Consider the following 19,349-nt stretch of genomic DNA (forward strand, 5'->3'; position numbering starts at 1 on the left):
AAAATATAGGGCGATTTTGTAGAACAATATATTTTCAGAAATAAATCATAAATTCGGTGATGATAATACATGTTTCTCATTTCATTTAAATTCTTATGAAATTTTTATAAAAAAGTTTAACCTTGTGTCTTGGGGTGGAATCAGCATTTTCATAGCGTCCTACAAGCTTCATAAAATCGAAATAGTTTAAGGATTCAACACGACGCGTTAAGAGTGAAGCTTTGCAAAATAAAAGTTTACCTTGCATTGTTGTGCTAAACGAATAGACGGCACAGCCGTTACGATGTGCCTTAATCGGCATAACGAAAATTAGCAAGCTGCTTCGATTAAAGAAAAAAAAAGAGTATTTAATAGATATGAAATCGCAAGACCAACATTAATACATGTTTCATTTCAAAACAACAGCATTGACTCTTAATCTTATCAAGAATTGCATGCACATACCATATGGTTCACCGAATTTAAATGTTTTGCAGTATGTTATTTTATGCCTTATTTGAATTTCCTTGAGATTATCGTTAAGGTTTATCCTCAGCAATGACTGATATCAGCGACATGCATTACTTGCGAGACCTGTACGATCTGTGAGATTATCAGAAATCCTCGCAGTGACCGATACGACTGAAACGAAGACTCGTTGGGACTAACGGAAGGCCATTACTATTATGAGATATAAAACCGTCCGAAAGTGACCGATGATTTTGTAGTAACATTTAAAATAACTGGATTAAACATGATCACCGTAATATTACCTTAACTCAAGTCACTTGAATGTTATGTGCAGTCCGTAGAGGAAAAAAAATCTATTGAAACAAATTACCGTAAAACTTTAGTACTGAAATAATGACCATTCATAAATGAATCGTCTTGTCCTCCTCTGGTCAGTAAGTACCAGTGGAGCCACTTTAAGCGCCGGCATAAAACTAACGAGACAAATCGAGACTTTTCATTGATAATTGTCAATTTACTTCATCGACGCTCAAGGTTTATTGCCTCGGGCACCGAGAAAGCGTCTGGCAGCATCGCAATCCATAAACAACTGACAAGTCTGAGTGAATCGACTGTACAAGAGCTAGCGGCTGGACCAATCGGAGCGTCGTTAACAGAGGCATGGCTGTCGAACGCGTCGGAGTTTCGATTGAAGATTCTCCCGCTAGATGTCAGCACCGCGGATCGCGGGAGTAGTTCAAAATACGTAAACAAAACACGTTCACCGTCGTAATACAATTTCATTAGAACATTGCATACAGAAAGTTCCCAATCGGATTAAACTTCATCTAAAAAGCAGATGCGTCATGTTTACCAGAACAGATGGTCTCAGAGGAATAGCAGAACTCTGGTATTTCTCTTTTAAAAAATATTCCAAACATTTTCTCCCCCCCTTTTGACATACGTAAATCTCTACGTCATAAAGCACTGCACGTTTTCTCATCTCTTCCTGCTTCGACTCTCATATGGTATCAAGTTTCAAAAAATATTCCCATGTATTGGGTCTTGGTACAACAGACCCCACGCAGCATCCAGGAAGTGGCAGGAGCCCACCGGATGTCCACTAACTTGAATGGAGTCCTTGCGAATCCACGTAAAACAATCGGATCACCAGTTATAAATAACTTAAATAATCTTACCCAGCCTCTCACTTCTTCTTCAACTTCTTTCTCTATTCTAACGATATTCTCACCTCTGGCACGAAGGTGGGAGAATTTACGTATTCACTGTACAATGGCTCGACCACTTTTCATGGTTGCAGGTGCTACACTTGCCAATATAATTCGTGGCTTATCAACAGTGTCTATACATAAACGCAAGGATTTCACGCGCCATACGATAATCTTGGGACACACGATGTTTACTCGAGAAACAAGTAATAACTGACGCGCCATCTGCTGCATGTTTACTTCCTGGAGGAAGCACCTGCGGAGATTTTTCTAAACTATCAAATGTTACTTACGTTATCGTTATCTCTGTGGCAATATAATTTATAGACTAATAATACTTAACTATTTGAAATTTCGAAACGTATAAAATATTTGAAATTCCATAGATGGCTACCGTCTTTTTAAATTTCTCAGGGTGTTCCTTCGCTCTTTCTCTTTACTTTCTTTTTTATTCCGTTCTTCCTTTGTCACACTTTTTTTTCTCTCCTCTTTTTCTCTTTCACATACTTTTGTCTACACAATTTAACTCCACCCCCGTATTCTTGCGGAAACAGTTCGCTCGGCGAGGATCAGCAAGTGAATAAGGTCCTGGGCACGTAGAATGATCGCACGTGGAGGTGTATGGGACATGTGCAAATCCTTTGTCGCATTCGCGATTGTGCGACTTCCGTGGGAATTCGCGGAACGGAAGTGCAAATTGCGCGAAGCAAGACGGAGGCTGGAGCAAGACGTAAGCGATCCTCTCTTGGACTCTCTTTGTAGAGAGGGAGGAGAAAGGAGTGAGGAGAAGCAAAACAAATAGTACAACAGAAGAGGGATATTGCGAGTGAGAGAAAAAGAAGCTGCCAGGTGCACCTTGCGCGGTTTTAGATGTCCGACAGTCCCGAAACCGATTTAGGCCCATTCTAATCTACCGCCCAGTAATCGATACGGCTCGGTACTATAAGTCGTTCGAAAATCAGGAGTTCGACAAAAAGATGAACGGGCCCCTTGGAAGACTTAATGATAATCGGTGGACTTGCAAAAAAGTTATACCGGAATTAAAAGTCTAGCGTATCTTGACCTGACCCACTTTCCTAGCAGGATGAACTCGTCAGGGCCGTATTGTTCCATAACATACCATGAGGCGCATGACCTGCGATCAATCAGGAGATTTTACCCTCTTGCGATGTTAGACTCGGTTGCCTGCGCACGTAATACGAATCTATCACGCATTACGTCATATCTGATTGTGAGGCTACACGTTACAATGGGACCTACGTCTACACTACGTGAAGTAAGTCAGACTCTAATTTTGAGACCCAGACTCCTAAATAGGGTCCAGACTACGTTGATTTTGCTATAGTGCAAAGCATATTCCTTACCTATGACACCAACTATGCTACTTTCTACAGGATTAAGGATGCTGCTAATTCATTATGAAAGCTCTGGAGGGGGGATAAGTATAAATAGTCAAGATGGATACGACAGATGTTTCTCTTGGAAGAGTTATTCGACTTGAATCTAGGTCGTGCATGAGTTGAGTGCAATAAACATGGCGTAGGATGCATTTCCGGTTATCAGCTCGAGGAGCATTGCCGTATCAAATAATTTGACCTTAGTGATATGGGATTTGATTGAGGGTTTTATAAAGTTTGATAGGAATATATTAAATATATTTTGAAATTCTATAGAACGTGATACGTTCGAATTTTTGTTATAAATTTATATAATTTACAATAGTGTATTTTTCATATAGTGATGTGTTAGGATTATTTGTAATATCGCATATTTTATATAGTCATGTATGAGATTACATCTATGTCTCTCAGTATCTTATAAATTACACGTATAACGTGTAAATATATAAATATCACCGTTCGGTGAGAAAATTTATAATAAAACGTCTATTAACAAATAATATTTGAAAAATACATTTTTTTAAATTCTATCCTAATTTTGGACCAATATCTTAAATTTTCAGGTATCTATTAAGTGTTATCTATACCAATTCAAAGACTAGATTCTTCCGTAAGGATTAATTGAACTTTGGCACATTTATCGGTGCGTCAATTTTTTAAATAAAAAACTTTCTTTGTATGTAGCAAATATTCCCGGTACTAATAAATGCATTTTAAATTGATAATTTTAAATATTAAAATCATACCGATTATAAATATGTCAAAAGAATATAAATATTTCGTTGTAAAGGCTGTTATTCAATTTTCTTGTAAATTATCCGAATTACTTTTAGAATTCTCACGATTCTCTCTCTCCACCGGGATTACGTCAGTGCCATCAGTCTTTTGAATATTTTCCAAATTTGCTTCCTGGCTCCTTGCATCGCTTTCCGAAACGACTTTACGCCATTCCCAGCGACCAGGCAGAGGCTCCTCTTTTTCAAAATCAAAATTCCATCGTCTCTTCTTCTGCAATAAGAATACAAATACCAAAGAGTGATTCAAAAAATGTAATTTCAAAAAACACAAACTTTTTCAAACTGTAATTCGGTAAAATAAAGTAAAAAGAAATAAAATTTACCTCTTCTAATTTCCTTTTGTCTTCCTCAATCAAATCATTATTATAATTATCATTAATCCCTATAGCAATACGTGGCTCATCATTGTCGTCATCGTTCTGAAATAATTTTCTGCGCACACTTTGCCTGCTTCTGCTCCCAGTCCCTTTCCGAGCGTCCGACTCCCTGTTCTGCATTGCCAAGCGGGAACTAAAAAAAATGCAAGAAAATTCGTCGCCAAGGAGTCAGACAAAAAAGCGTACTATTAAAAAAATAAAAAAGGAAGAAACAAAAAGTCAGTTCCAATTGGTCGAAATTGCTCCTAAATTCAATTACTCCTATCAGCAGTCCAATATCAGTATGATTTATCCTCGGCGTCCTTAAACGCTTTGCAGCATCCTACCGGAGGTATGCACGCCCCTCTAACAATAGGACATTAACAAATCCTTATCGCACATACGTGCCATGTTATCCGAAAGGCACCTGCAGGTAGGAGTAAATACATTTTTGGTAAATTTATCAAAAATATTGCATTCCTTATTTTCCAAATATTCATCTCCTCCCTTGATTCACATTACCAGCCAATCCATATCAAATAAGACAATTCAGCCATCCAATTAACGTACGTATAACCTGTACCAGATTCTCATATGCATTTCCCACTAAATCTATACCGACAACTATTCAACTGTCAGTCAAATAAAAATCCACACACGTACGTATCCTGAACATACTATTTATTCCTTTTCAAAAAATTTTGTTATCAACGCACGAAACTCATTAAACAAATATTTGCAGTTAGTAATATAAAAAGTTTGACAAGCACCTATTTATGTTTACCCGTTCTGCCACGAGTCATCGTGACTCTTACAGTATTACGTAATCACCATATGCATATGAATATAATTTTTCAATAATTTTACAATTCTTAACGATCTCCACACAGTGATATAAAATTAATAATTTCTTACCTTCTTCGATCATCGACTCACTTCGACAAGGAAATTAATCGACGAATTTTCATAATATTTCTACCTGACTGTACGATCAGCGCTACTACTGGTTCGGCAGACAGTTTCCCTACCGTATGAACTAATCGATAAGCTGTTTATTCGCGGGGGTGTCTTACGCCCTTTAGCACATAAGAGAAACAGGGGTTGATATGTTGCGCGCGCACCCTGCGCATGCGCACTGAACAGTTCAGACACGTGACACGAATTGTTAGTATTTATCAAGTAATTTTAGAAAAACATTTTTTTTTTTTTCTTTATTCGAAGAATCTATTTTTAGCGGGTTTTAATTTTTTATCAGTCTTTAAGGTATCAATTGCTATACTTGATAAAGCGTATTAATCGAATTTTATTAATAGAGTTAGTTATTTCCTTATCATTCAATTAGACTGATTTTTTTAGCTATGTTAGACTCAGTTGATTCCACTAACCTATTGAGCGACTCACTCGAACCGCGACTGCAACGCGAATGCAACTGACTAGCCTAGATTCAAATAGCCTCAATGTGAACGGGGCAATGTATGTATATATATATATACGTCTGTACGTCTCCAGCACGAGTTTAAATGCAGAGTCTATAATTCCCAATTGTGATTTAACAGTTCAATAAATATTGACGATTCCTCACAATATAATACCGTTATTACATATGTTGCTTGTAGAAATCAATAATTAATTAATGACAATCTATCACGGTTAACAATAATAGGTCACCATTGTATCTTATATGCAAATTTTGTTTCCATGTCAATCCATCGAAATAATTTCGCACTGCGTGAAGTTGTCGATTTCCATATGATATTTGTCGATATACACGTATATTAGATGACTATAATTTTCCATCATTATATCAACGACTAGTTTCTCTTCCTGGTCACGCGAAATTCTTCAGTCTTGTGCTCAGCTGCACTTTCTCACGTTGCGCACTCGTTGCCAGTGCATTGCAAACGCATTGCGATTCGTACGGCACGTAGTCATCCGATACTCGATATTCTCACGCGGCTAACTTCACACCGTTCGATGGTCATTCCCACGCTGATCAATATAGGTATACGAATAATTCGTGCGATATCATTGAGATTCTGAATGATCAATCGAAACTGAATTAATTATAAGTGTAGGTCAAATTAACATTAATCTTAAAGACAAGATTATAATAAAAAAATTTTAATTCACTGTCAATTATTTCATTGATACAATTTTTCATTTTTTTCAAAATGCATCTGATATAAGTAAACAAGCATAGTTAAATATCTATGGTCGCCGGAATATTGCGTGCACTATGAGAATTTCGAAACAATGCCGGGAAGTTAGTCCCGGACAAGCACCTGGATAGGTTGGGTACGTAGGTAAGTAAGCACTGTACTATAGGAAAAAGGTAGGCTGTTATGGAATATTCTCAGAACAATCGTAATTCTCGATAAAGAAAGGATAGATAGGTAAGATACGTACGTTGCATTGAAAACCTGCAATTCTTCTTCTTACAACCAGCAATCTATACGTAGTATTGGTTGCTGCATTGGTTCTACTTTTTCACGTAGCAGCGCCACTGGTACGACGGATGCTTTTTTTACCTTGCCTTATATGCCGTTGCGTTTTCTTTTATTATGAAAACATTTTCGAAACACAACAAAGTCTCGGTCTATTTACAAGTGAGAAGCAGGAAGAAGCGATTAAACGGGTCGTGCAATTTTTTAAATTGACACACAGAACGCGTCGTGGAATTTGATTAATATTTATAAAGCCTTTCTTCGTGCACTTCCCGTCTTATTATTTGCATTTAATACAGCAGTGCTTTCGATTAATTAAATAATAATAATAATTGCCGGGACCCGACATAGTTCCAGGAATAATTTCATATTTGGTATAGGGTGTTTACTCGTATCGCGTTATAAAACTTTTTAATCATTTTTCAAGTATCCCATAGGATAACCTTGACCGGGAGTCTCGTACGTCCTTGCTTCGCTTTGCTTTACTATGTTTTATTCCTCGAACGGAGTTCTGGCTGAACCCTGAGTTTAGCCGGGTGTGACTGGTATGCATGTAACCTCGGGTTAGACCAGCATACGGTACCGGGATTGCTAATTGAAAGTAGTACCGTTAGTGGCTGTGAGATGCTATTGTTTGAAAATTCGAAATTGTTTGGGAAATCATCGTTAAGGTTGGTTCATACGCGTATATACGTATAATAAAAATAAATCATCTCGTCCGAGCTTGACGAAGAAAAAAATAATATTGAAAAATTTTTTATTATAAATATTGCAGTAAAATTTAATTTTTTGAAGTTGCATAATATTTTGTTAAATTCAACATCACTTCCGGTAAGAATCCGTTGCGGTCAAACATTCCTTCCGTTTACAGTGCAAACCCTTCAGACTATTCTCTGTCATCACTGCTATATACAGGGGAGACAATGAACTCGCGAGGATTCTCAATGGAATGCATATTCATTCACTCATTCATTCGTTCATTCCTTCACGGTTCGCGGCGGTCGGACACATGTACCGCTTCCTCAGATCCGCCTATACTGCCTGCGTGTTAAATCTTGAGAGGAGGTTCACTCTGAGGCCAACTGTCGCTTCCTGTATATTTACAGACCTTGAAATATATTCGAGAGTTAATCGTGACGACGACGAGCATCCTGTACGGGTATAGTGATTTTTCAAAAAAAAAAAAGAGAAATTTATTTGGAGATATTTATTTTAAAAAATTTTCAAAACACAACAGTTTCTCGACTTAAGAATGAGAAATGGGAATAATCGTTTAAACGGGTAATGCAATTTTTCTGTTTATACGAAACAGTCGTTTGGTATGATTCCGTAGATAAGGAAACTGTGAGAACATAATATTGAATTTTTCAAATTTTTTTTTTCCCTTTTCATTGATTTCCCCCTTTTTCACTTTTCTCGTAATAATAAGCTCTAACGAACAAGATGGCTATCGTCACACCCCAGCATAAACGTCTACCCTTCCAGACGCAATATTCCCCAACGTTTAAACTGTCGCGCCCTCCTTCTTTCTTCTTTCCAAAAATAAATACAGCACCCCTCTCTGTTTTTCTATAGGTCAGAGACACGAGCTAGGATTTTACTTCGCCCCTCGGATGTGGTTTAAATAATGGGGGCGGGAAGGGAAAGGGAGAATTCATCCAGACTGGAAGTGCTGCTCGACCCCTCGCACAGCCCTTGACTTTTCTACCATTTCCTGTCGCACGTTTCCACTACCCCTCAACACCCCACCGTACTTCATCCCTAATTCCATGGAAAAGTCAACGGACGTCGTTCACGTGCGGAGAACGTCTTCTCGGGAGTCTATATCGGGAAGAAAAAGAACAGGGGGGAGGAAAGAAACATAACGGTGGGAAAAAAATGCTTGATTCTCAAAGTAATCAACATTAACGGAGTCTAATAAAATGTTAAAAAAAAAAAAAAAATTGAAAAATAGCAAAAATGAAAATTTCTATAATTTACCATATTTTGCAGCAAAATGTTGATAGAGTACGGTAAAAGAAAAATTTAGAACAAAGTTGCGCTTTCTAGTTTCACGCCAAGAATAGAACGGCGTAGGCCGTCGCTTGGCCAGCCACGTAGTAGACGGCATGGTTTATTTAGCGACTTGAGTAAGGTCAGCCTCGCACGCGGCAGCGTGGTTATTCCGATTCCAAATGATCAATGGTAAACTCGAAGAGAACGATAAAACGTTCAGTTTACAAAGAAACGCCAAAATCATTACGGTACGACTAAAAGATCGATAAATCGAATTAAGGTACGAATCGAGGTAAGTATCCTAGTAAAAGAAAAAGAGAAATGGATGTTTTGAAGCAACGAAATATGGATGCGAACAAGGAGAAAAGAAAAGAGTGTTCTGTCAGTTGAGGTAAAGAGACTCGAGTAGCTACAGTGATGAAAAAAAGGGACACTGCCTGGCTCGAATGTGGGCGCATTCAACCTGGCTGAATTTAAAACCCGGACGGCAGACAATAACCATCCTCCCCGTCGTCGAGCGTGTCCGCCGTGTCCACTCTGGAACATGGAAACCTAACCCTCGAGATTTGCGCAGGAAGAGCCGCTCCACGTAACGCAACACTTTCCATCCACTTTTTTTCTTCTCTTCCACATCCTTTTGTCTTCGCAATTTAACTCCACCCCCGTATTCTTGCGGAAACAGTTCGCTCGGCGAGGATCAGCAAGTGAATAAGGTCCTGGGCACGTAGAATGATCGCACGTGGAGGTGTATGGGACATGTGCAAATCCTTTGTCGCATTCGCGATTGTGCGACTTCCGTGGGAATTCGCGGAACGGAAGTGCAAATTGCGCGAAGCAAGACGGAGGCTGGAGCAAGACGTAAGCGATCCTCTCTTGGACTCTCTTTGTAGAGAGGGAGGAGAAAGGAGCGAGGAGAAGCAAAACAAATAGTACAACAGAAGAGGGATATTGCGAGTGAGAGAAAAAGAAGCTGCCAGGTGCACCTTGCGCGGTTTTGGATGTCCGACAGTCCCGAAACCGATTTAGGCCCATTCTAATCTACCGCCCAGTAATCGATACGGCTCGGTACTATAAGTCGTTCGAAAATCAGGAGTTCGACAAAAAGATGAACGGGCCCCTTGGAAGACTTAATGATAATCGGTGGACTTGCAAAAAAGTTATACCGGAATTAAAAGTCTAGCGTATCTTGACCTGACCCACTTTCCTAGCAGGATGAACTCGTCAGGGCCGTATTGTTCCATAACATACCATGAGGCGCATGACCTGCGATCAATCAGGAGATTTTACCCTCTTGCGATGTTAGACTCGGTTGCCTGCGCACGTAATACGAATCTATCACGCATTACGTCATATCTGATTGTGAGGCTACACGTTACAATGGGACCTACGTCTACACTACGTGAAGTAAGTCAGACTCTAATTTTGAGACCCAGACTCCTAAATAGGGTCCAGACTACGTTGATTTTGCTATAGTGCAAAGCATATTCCTTACCTATGACACCAACTATGCTACTTTCTACAGGATTAAGGATGCTGCTAATTCATTATGAAATCTCTGGAGGGGGGATAAGTATAAATAGTCAAGATGGATACGACTGATGTTTCTCTTGGAAGAGTTATCCGACTTGAATCTAGGTCGTGCATGAGTTGAGTGCAATAAACATGGCGTAGGATGCATTTCCGGTTATCAGCTCGAGCTGCAATACCGCATCAAACGTGCAAACTGAGCTGAGAGGCTCCATCGTCTTCGTAGTCGATAGCTAAGCTATATATTACAGACGCACCTAATGTCACAGTGCTTATCTCTGGCCGGACTTATTAAATCACAATGGAATGATCCAAATCCAAAGACACGACCACAGTTGCAGTGTCTTCCAGGATTTGTAACCAGAAGCAATGAGCTATCTACTTTGAAATTTATGCAATGAACGAAAAAAGTAAAATAGCTTAAAATAAAGTAAATTTTGGCACTAACCACAACGAAAAGTCTTTGCAGCATTCCATTATTGCGTCTTATAAGAATATCGTGTAGAGTTTCATAAAATTGCTGTGCTAAAAGTCGAGAAAAAGAAAGAAGAATCGATTGAAGACACTCGAAGAATGTAAAAAGTTGACTGTGTGAACTTTGAGAATATCTAAGATTGTTATAAGCAACTATTTACGTTGGTAGAGGAAAATAATATACAAATAATTCTTATTGTGTTTAACGGTCTTCGTCTTATGGACGCAGTGCGGTGAGGTAACAGAGGAAAGTGGACGGTGGCTGTCGACGCACCACACTATATAGATATATGTGAAGGCGTGCACGTCGAGCCCCCGAAGACACACACGCGCGCGCGTGTAGAATCAAGGTCGTATTTAAAATGATGCAATGAAACACTCAGGAAATAAAAGTGACAACAGGAAGTAAATATATCGCAATGCGATAGTTTCATGGTATATAAAAAATAAATATTCTCGCTTTCGTATCATATAACCAGATAACACAACGTGTGTATGAAAATCAGTTGAAATAATTTTCTGCAAATATTTGCTGGGAATATGCTTCAAATTTGCCATGAAATAGAAATAAAGAGAGCAATGCTAGCGAATACATAGCAGAAGCTCGGCAATTATTGCTGCAAGCCAAGTGTAGATTCCGTGCTGTTGTTGTTGCAAATCTATTATGCAAATATGCTAGAAAAAGTAATTACTTGAAGAAAATAACTATTTATTAGCAATTATTTTTTCTATTCGTACGATCTGAACATGATCAACTTTTATTATTGGACTTGTAATAAGAAGGTATGTACGTAGTATAATTTTAATTTTAACTTTTTTTAAACAGTTATTCTATTTTAATATTCGATAAAAGTTTAATATATACAGATATACATGAAGATATACAAAAAAGTCTTTTTAAAGTTACCGTCACAATTGTCGTCTAATAGACGACTTGCTCAGAGGAATCTTACTGTCTAAAAATGAATTAGAGAAAATTGCACTAATCATTTCAGCTTTTTTTTTTAATTTACTGAAAACAGTCATTTTTTGTTTAATCCACTGTTAAATCAATGGGCTCGTATCAGAGGAGCTTGTAAAGGGTTGATTGTGGTGGGACCATAATTTTTTCATCGCGACTCTAAGTCGCATTCCAATATCTGTTACATTCGGTATCAGCTACTTTCGCTATGATACAACCTGACCATACTAACGAACAGTGCAGTGATGCAGCTTCCAATAGTGTTATGATAATAGGGTACTTCCCTTCGCGAAGTACCTAAGTCATGCTTGTAGATATTCGTGTGACTGTCTATGGCAACAGTGATTTTGAACTTCCATGTTTTCATACTTATGAATATTAACTATGAAACTATTAATTTAATCGTAGTAAAATTTTAAAATTGGCCTCAGTGACTGGAGTGTCACATTCCTTACTTCGAGTCGGGATGCTCGAAGTAAGGATCGTAGGTTCATTTTTGAAGAATCGATCAGCATCCGCAGGCAATTTGCTATTAGTTTACTGCTAAAAATTTGAACCGTGTATTGCTGTAAATATGGCAACAAGTGAGGACGCATGTTCCTATGGTTTTTGATAATGCATATAACGCCTTGCCGCGCGATAGCTGTCCTATTTGCGCGCACGTTGCTACGTCGATTCACAGTAAACAAGCACTAAAGTGCTTATAAAACAATGTCTGTCGCATTTAGACATCTCGAAGACCATTTTCGTACAGTATACAGAGAACACGCGTACATGTTGATATATACCGCTACTTGTATCTGGCATCAGTACTGGTATCCACATCGACATTTAATTGATTACCTACTCAAGAAATTTCGACAACATAATTTCGAAATGAGTGATCGTAATTCGCGCAGGATTTTAATATTCTTTAAGAAATTGACTCTTTTTTTCTGAGAATTTTTTGAACTTGGTAAAGCGTTATATTCAGACTGTAGAAATACATTCTGTGACGAGGTTCAGTATATTATTTTGAAGTGGTGCCACTTCGGTACACTTGAGCTGATCTAGCGATGCCAGTTCGGTGAAGTGAAAGAGCAGTTTCTACCGAAACCATAAATGATCCTTGCTCTAAAGATTTCTTAAAGTAGTGGGGTTAGAATTTTGCTATAAAATTGACCCTACGTTTTATAAATATCTGGTCGAAAGATTTCAAGCAGCTGCATCTGAAGCTCAAAATAAAATTTCTTTACCGTCTAGATTAAATCGATATTAATTATGAAAGTTGGGCAAAATTAAGGTTATGGGCGAAGAAATAGTTGTATTCAGTCATATGTCAGTAGGTAGCCCACTGCTAATTCTCTCAAAGAGATTCGCGACCATTTGTAGAAGAAAGAGAGCTTACCTCAGCAGATAGTGAACAGATAGAACAGAAAACTTAGATAGAAAACGATATAACAGAAACCAGACTAGTTAACGATAGGCTAAATCCGCGTCCAGTACCGAAGAAAGTCCCACGACGAAAGAGGGCGATGTAGGACCCACCGGCAGCAGCTAGGGTCTCTTCCCACTCGAGCCCCGTTCCGCATACCAATGTTTACACTATGAGAATCGCGCCAAATTTCACCAATTCTCGATGATTAGAAAAAGACGTTCCCCCGCAACATATGAGAGTCGCCTTAGTCGCAAGTAGGTAATAGGAATAGTATGGGAATGAGTATGGCAACAGTATGGCTCTGGTATGGCTAAGAGTATCCTGAGCAGTTGACGCTCCATGCGCACCCTCGGGAGCAATCGCTGAGGTACTGTAAGCAAAGCCATCCTTCGCCCGTAGTGAAGCAGCACCCTGGAATTCCACTGCGTGACGTGGCTCATGTCAATTACGTCACACGGAGACGTTTTATTTCACGGATCTCGATGGTGCCATGATCGATCCCTTTCTCGTGGGTGGCGGAGATGTTCGCCTCTCAGAGGTACCTAAAGACAGTCGGAGACAGCTGAGGCAATTGAAGGTACCAGAAGGTGGCTGCACGCAGGTAAATTCGTAGATGGATTTCTTGCCTGTGGTTGACGGACGGATGTATTGTCGGTGGTGATAACCAGCCTGGGAGGGAACTCGAGCAGTCGGTAAGGTAATCCCTCTTTCGCATCGGTAGAGTCCCAAAGGTAGCTGGGCTCCGAGCTGGATAGGGAGTCTCCTCTCCACAGGCAGTAGTTGATGACGTAGAGGTAGCGCGAACAGAGTGACAGTACAATATGTGCTATTGGATATAAAATACTAAATTCCAAGGTGGCCCCCCGCGCCTGCGCCAATGGATATGGTTGCTCCCGTGGGATGCAAAACTACCCCACTTCATCATAACCGTATCCCAGGCTCGTGACTTGCATTTGAAAATTGCTACGTCACAATATATATATATTGTGACCTTATCCTGGATTTTATAGGCGGGTCAGTCGCAGGAACTTTAAACGCGAAAGGGGAGTGCAAGCGAAAGAAGGGGTCGCGGGGGTAAGATAGGAGTAGTATAATTGATAGAAAGATCATCGGTAGAAAAGATGGAAAAAAAAATAGAAAACAGAACTAGAAAATAAACGAAAAGATAGATGCAGTGAAAAAAAAAACAGAAGTCAAAAGACAGACTAGGCTAAAGTAGATAATCAAAGTTATGCCAGGAACGGGGGCTCGTTCAGGAGCATGCAATGCCGCAACGGACTGGGGACTTTATATTGTACGCGGGAAAGGGGGTTCGGGGAAGGCGGAAAGGTATGAGGGGGCAAGGGAGGGAAAGGAGTTTACCGGCACTTAATATTCTTCTCGGAACAAAAATTGGGCGCCAGGTACGGTAACGGTATAGCACCGACAGTGACCTCGCAAGGCCTTCCAATATTTACTTTACTTGAAATGGCACGACTGGCGGGAAGAGGAGAGGGGTCTTTCGAGAGAAGGTTCCCGATCGTAGCAGCTTCATAAATACTATCTCGGTATCTTGAACAATCTATGACGCAAAGGCGCGAGAGGGGGTGAACGGGTTTTAGGGAATAAGGACGCAATATACTAAACTGAAATGCACATCACTCGACGTCGTGTTAGAGACAGAAGGTCGATTTCGAATTCGAATATACAAAGGAAATTGCCGATCCTCCACGTGGGCACGGGTTGCAATAATCAGAGAGGAAACACTATGAAATAAAGTATTAGAAAGGGTGGAAAAAGGGAACTCAATCAAGCAAAGTCTTCGCTCAAAATAGCTCGGACGTAACGATATTCAAAAGTTGCTATTCTCTTACACAAAATTTTCACTCGAAATTCGCTAGTCGCACTCTTTCGCATTTTGGCTCGAAGTAGGGTCTCTCCCGTTTCCGGTCTTCACTGGTTTCCTCGATGGGCCTCCGGGGCCTAAGGAATTGGCTGATCTCAGATCTGAGAAAGCTACGCGCTTCGGCATGGTCCGCGGGTCGGGCATGGCAGGTTCTGATGCTTTGGTTTGGTACCGTACTGGCAGGACTCCAGGGTCTTGCTTCTCCTGGATACGGTGTGCACCGATTTTCGCTGGCGTGCTGGTGTTGTCTTCCGACCACTGGGTAAGATGGCGACCTCCATGAACTGTCAAATAGTGCTCTGGGGTATATCGGCGGAGTTGGAAGGAGAAGGCTTTACCTCTGCCACACAGGCCTAGTAGCTACCCGTGTGAAGGGACTGCACCAGGGGTTCGAATCGGCTGGGTGGCTGGCTGTTGGGCCTCGATATCCTCCTGGCGGTCTCAGTCAGCTGGTCCTCCTGCACATGCCTTTTCCGCATTGTGCTGCCTGGGTCAACGTAGCCACTCAATCTCGAATCTAATTTCGTTGGTGGCTGGTCCTTGGGGATGGTCCTCGAAGATCTCCGAATCAGTGTCCTAGGGGTTGGGGAGATGGGATGGAAGGGTAGGGGTCTTACGCTAATAAAAATGGGCCTTAAACAATAAGATATAATGAATGGACCAGATACGTAATAATGGGACTCGCGGCGAGTGCTGTCTCCGAACCGGTTGGTGGGGAGGAGCCTGTAGAAAAATAATTTTATAAATATACTCGTACGTGCCTTTAAGGATACCTAGCTATTCCGGGTACCATGTGACTATGTCTTCATCAAGTCCTATAGTATCAGATAGCACTCCTGTGCTACCTGACGCAACCCTTTGAAGATGATCATGCATCGGTTGCACCGGTTTTCAAGTCACTTTTGGAACCATTCGCTTAGAACGACCGAAACAAACGGACGCTTCTGGCATTTCGCTTGTTATTCTTTGCTGGAAGTGATTTCATGCTCGAGAGGACTTCTCTCCGGCCTACAGACAGGATCTAGGCGAGGCATCCTGTCAGTTTTACTTCTGGAATCCTGGTCGACTAGTTGGCATCCAGAATGAGCCCCTTTATCCTTGTCAGGAACCCTTAAGATTATAGAACCTTGAATAAATACCTAATACTTAATAGTAAAGGACTTATCTTTTGTTTATACCCTTAAGTACGTATTCTCACCAGGTTAGAAAAAATGTATTCATTTTTTGTAAATTATGCCAACCCCTTGATCATCTGACAAGTATCAGACAATCTCACACCTAGGATCTTCAAGATCTTTGAGGCACCACTTCTTGTCCGTTACTCGTTATCGAGTCTCACGTTCTTGAGGAAATTCTGAACGAAGCCCGGGAACGTCCTTTATTCTCAAGTCTTCAAGGGAGCGACAATCGCCTCGGCTGACTAGCACAAAGAGTTTCTTGAACTCGACGAAAGAGAGTGCCAGGCAGGTGGATGTCCGGAACAGTCTGTTAACGGTTGCTGCGAACCGTAACGACTTTGCGAATCGCCATCTTACACGACTCCTCGTTGCTGCTGCGCCTCCGTGCTGTAACGCAGAATGAATTTCAATATTTTTTCATAGAGATTTCAGATTACAAAATTCACAATCAAGCTGTGTATTCGTATACTCACTGTCCAGGAGTCCAAGTTCCCAGAGAAGAAGCGTGAGACAGGACGAAGGATATATCCCAGTGAATGCTGTATACCGGGTGGCGGTTTGTCGTACGATACAGTTTTTGCGGTGTCTTGCTTCGGTGATCAGAGGCCCCGTGGGACTGAGGAACCACAGGTCCCAATCGAGAATCTCCGGCTCTGGATACGTGTTGTTGGTTGAAATTCAATCGCCGTCGAATCGATGAATGAAATACTTTCCCAAAGAAATTTATTAAGTTAAATTAATAAATCGCCATTTAATATACCCCATAATAAATCTGAAACTCGTAATCATAAGAATTAGAATAATTTTGGACAATCCCATACAATTTTAAATGATCAACCATCTCATTCTATACGTTACCAGCTGGGACTTATCAGGCCCACTTTTACTACCAGTCGGCGTCTTAAGTTAACATTCCTGGAGGAACGGCTGGCACGAATCTGGACCGGATACACGTTCTCGTATATGGGGTGCGTGCCCTGTTCGTACACACCGCGGTATACAAGAGGATCTGAAAACTCTGCAAAGGAAGGAAGAGGATAAAAAAAAGGTCCAAAGATAGGAGACACGTGCGCGCGTACTCCTCCACATGTCGAAAAAAAATTTGAAAAAAAAAAATTCTCGCACATCCAAACAGCTGCACGTTCCAGCGGTACCATATAAATAAATCTTTCATTTTTCTACTCAGATCTGATGCAGAACAAGTTTCATCACCAAATGCCAAAGTCCCTAGATATACTCCATTCAATTAAACTACACTTTATCAAAGTCCCCAAAATGCTACACAGAGTCTATCCCTACTACGGTATCTGTCATTAACAATAGAAAAGGTGCTGGCAGCAGACTACCAGCAAAGTGGGTAACCAGTTCCACATTGGTCCCGCTTGGACATTGATGGAACGGTGTCCGTTTTTTATTCCTTTATTTGTCCACATAAAAAAAGGACTATATGTATACTTACTGAATAGCCTTAATTTGAAATGTCGGTTGCATCCCCATCCCCTCTGTGTATCTTTTACGGGTGCATTAATGCTAATTTACATAGGTAATGGGACAGGAGGTGTAATACGGTGGCAATGTTATGCCCGCCACTCTCATTCAAGTTTGCCAATCCTCGACCTACTTGACAAGTTCATTAAGGAATACGATAATGCCATTGTAACCCTAACTTACGATGTTTACATCCGGACATGGTCAGTTATTCTGAAATTATGAGGAGGTACTTCGGTGCTTGGTTATGATAAACTTTTTTTTATTACTTTTTTTTTCGTACTCGTATCTTCACGACGGTCACTAGACGGTTAGACACCGTTACGTTTCCAGGTTGGTTAAACTGTGTGAATGTTACACGCGTTCTCTTCCTAGTGGACACTCGCCTTCTTACATTATGTATATAAATAGATACATGCTAGCTCGGGAATTCGAAGGAATAAACGTTTTCGAGCGTGGATACATGTAAATGGTGGTGTTATTTATAGAGAATGTCAATGGAAGGTCAAGCTATTGGAACTAAAAAATAAAGCGCGAACTGATACGCGATAACGACAGGAATCGATTGAGGATGGGAAACGATAAAAAAATTAACGATTTTTAAATTTTATTCAGCTAAATAATTTCGTTGGATGTTCAAGGACTGAGGATTTCTTAGGAGGGAAATTAGGATCGTGCCAATGGGATGTGAATGAGTTTTAATTGAAGTAGATCGCGAGCAAAAAAGTTGATTGATCGGTGGTCGGTATCCTAGCTAGGTACATTATGAATTGCATTGTATATATGTTATATAAACGGCAGTGAAATTAGGGACCCTATATGTTGGATAGACAATCAGGTGTGAATTTGCCTTAAATTCTGGGCCCAATTTAATCAATTTACAGCAACGGGGCACCCCCTTCATTTTGAATTTTACACATGTCACGCGTGATCGATGATCGATATAAATTCATGGGCCACCTGGGATCTGCTTCATATTGATCAATAGTATTTATATGAATATTTTTTCTTGGTAACCGATTTACATATATTGAAAATAAATGTGGGTGTCTATAAGTATCATTGTGAAATTCAGCAGACAATTTTTGTCTCTTGTCGGTTACAGACTTTTGGGGAAAAAATCGTATAATTTTTTTCTAAAATGACATTCGATTGCTTGAAAAGTGTCGCGTATTCAGGAAATATTTTATCGACAGATTTATTCGCGTTAAGTTTCGAAATGAAATCTGGATACATAGTAAGTTTCGGAAAATAGAATACCAGATCTAGAATGACAGCAGGAATATGTAAATTCCACTTTTTCAATATCTTACCTTAGGAATACGTCGTATGTTCATACATATATTTCGCCTTCATTTAGAAAGTGAAAAACAAATTCGCGCCGTTTCCTCGAGTAAGCAGCAATCGTACATGACTTCCGGTATTTTTTAAGTACATAATAAAACAAAAAACCACCGCCTGCTCACTCAAAATAATAATATTAAATATTACAAATCCAACACGGTTGGTAATATCAGTTACAGAGAATAACGTCACGTCCTGTTTTCAACGGAGAATCTACAGGAAGTCAAGCAGTAAACAGCGTGCATCGATCATTACGCCATTACGTGCATTTTGCTACATTTACTCGTTACGAAAGACTTGCAGTCGGTCACAGCACGTGTTTCTCACTTACATTTATCGCTTGTAGAATATTATTGCGTCACTTGTGTATATACCGAAAGAATCGACACTCGGACAAAACGTCGAACACGCGACGGCACGCGACG

General features: G+C 40.2%; 1 protein-coding gene and 1 long non-coding RNA gene across 5 annotated transcripts; both read right to left on the reverse strand.

Moving 5' to 3' along the window:
• Positions 1–3,291: 3,291 nt before the first annotated feature.
• LOC107266890 lies at positions 3,292–5,625 on the reverse strand. Its single transcript, XM_015737886.2, has 3 exons — positions 5,597–5,625; positions 4,179–4,365; positions 3,292–4,066 (listed from the first exon to the last, which is right to left on the reverse strand). Exons 2-3 carry the CDS (start codon positions 4,350–4,352, stop codon positions 3,857–3,859), a joined length of 384 nt encoding a protein of 127 aa, XP_015593372.1. The 5' UTR covers positions 4,353–4,365; positions 5,597–5,625; the 3' UTR covers positions 3,292–3,856.
• Positions 5,626–14,851: 9,226 nt separating this feature from the next.
• On the reverse strand, positions 14,852–19,329 carry LOC107266959. Of its 4 annotated transcripts, XR_001537516.2 has the most exons (7): positions 18,894–19,244; positions 16,951–17,110; positions 16,566–16,864; positions 16,113–16,479; positions 15,705–16,024; positions 15,253–15,637; positions 14,852–15,198 (listed from the first exon to the last, which is right to left on the reverse strand). It is a non-coding gene; the product is annotated as an uncharacterized LOC107266959 (long non-coding RNA). The 4 variants fall into 4 exon arrangements; XR_001537514.1 differs by lacking the exon at positions 18,894–19,244 and adding an exon at positions 19,256–19,329 and having other exon boundaries at positions 15,253–16,024; XR_001537515.2 differs by having other exon boundaries at positions 14,852–15,172; positions 15,253–16,024.
• Between the last annotated feature and the right edge of the window lie 20 nt (positions 19,330–19,349).

This window comes from Cephus cinctus, unplaced genomic scaffold, assembly GCF_000341935.2.
Source record: "Cephus cinctus unplaced genomic scaffold, Ccin1 Ccin1_scaffold0330, whole genome shotgun sequence".
In the NCBI taxonomy this organism is placed as follows: domain Eukaryota; kingdom Metazoa; phylum Arthropoda; class Insecta; order Hymenoptera; family Cephidae; genus Cephus; species Cephus cinctus.

What these genes read in the sequence shown, in the direction of transcription:
- LOC107266890 (XM_015737886.2), bottom strand. Translation starts at nt 4,352, where the DNA reads ATGCAGAACAGGGAGTCGGACGCTCGGAAAGGGACTGGGAGCAGAAGC. An exon ending in ACAAAAGGAAATTAGAAGAG is followed by an intron (nt 4,067 to 4,178) that starts GTAAATTTTATT and finishes TTCTTATTGCAG; the next exon opens with AAGAAGAGACGATGGAATTT.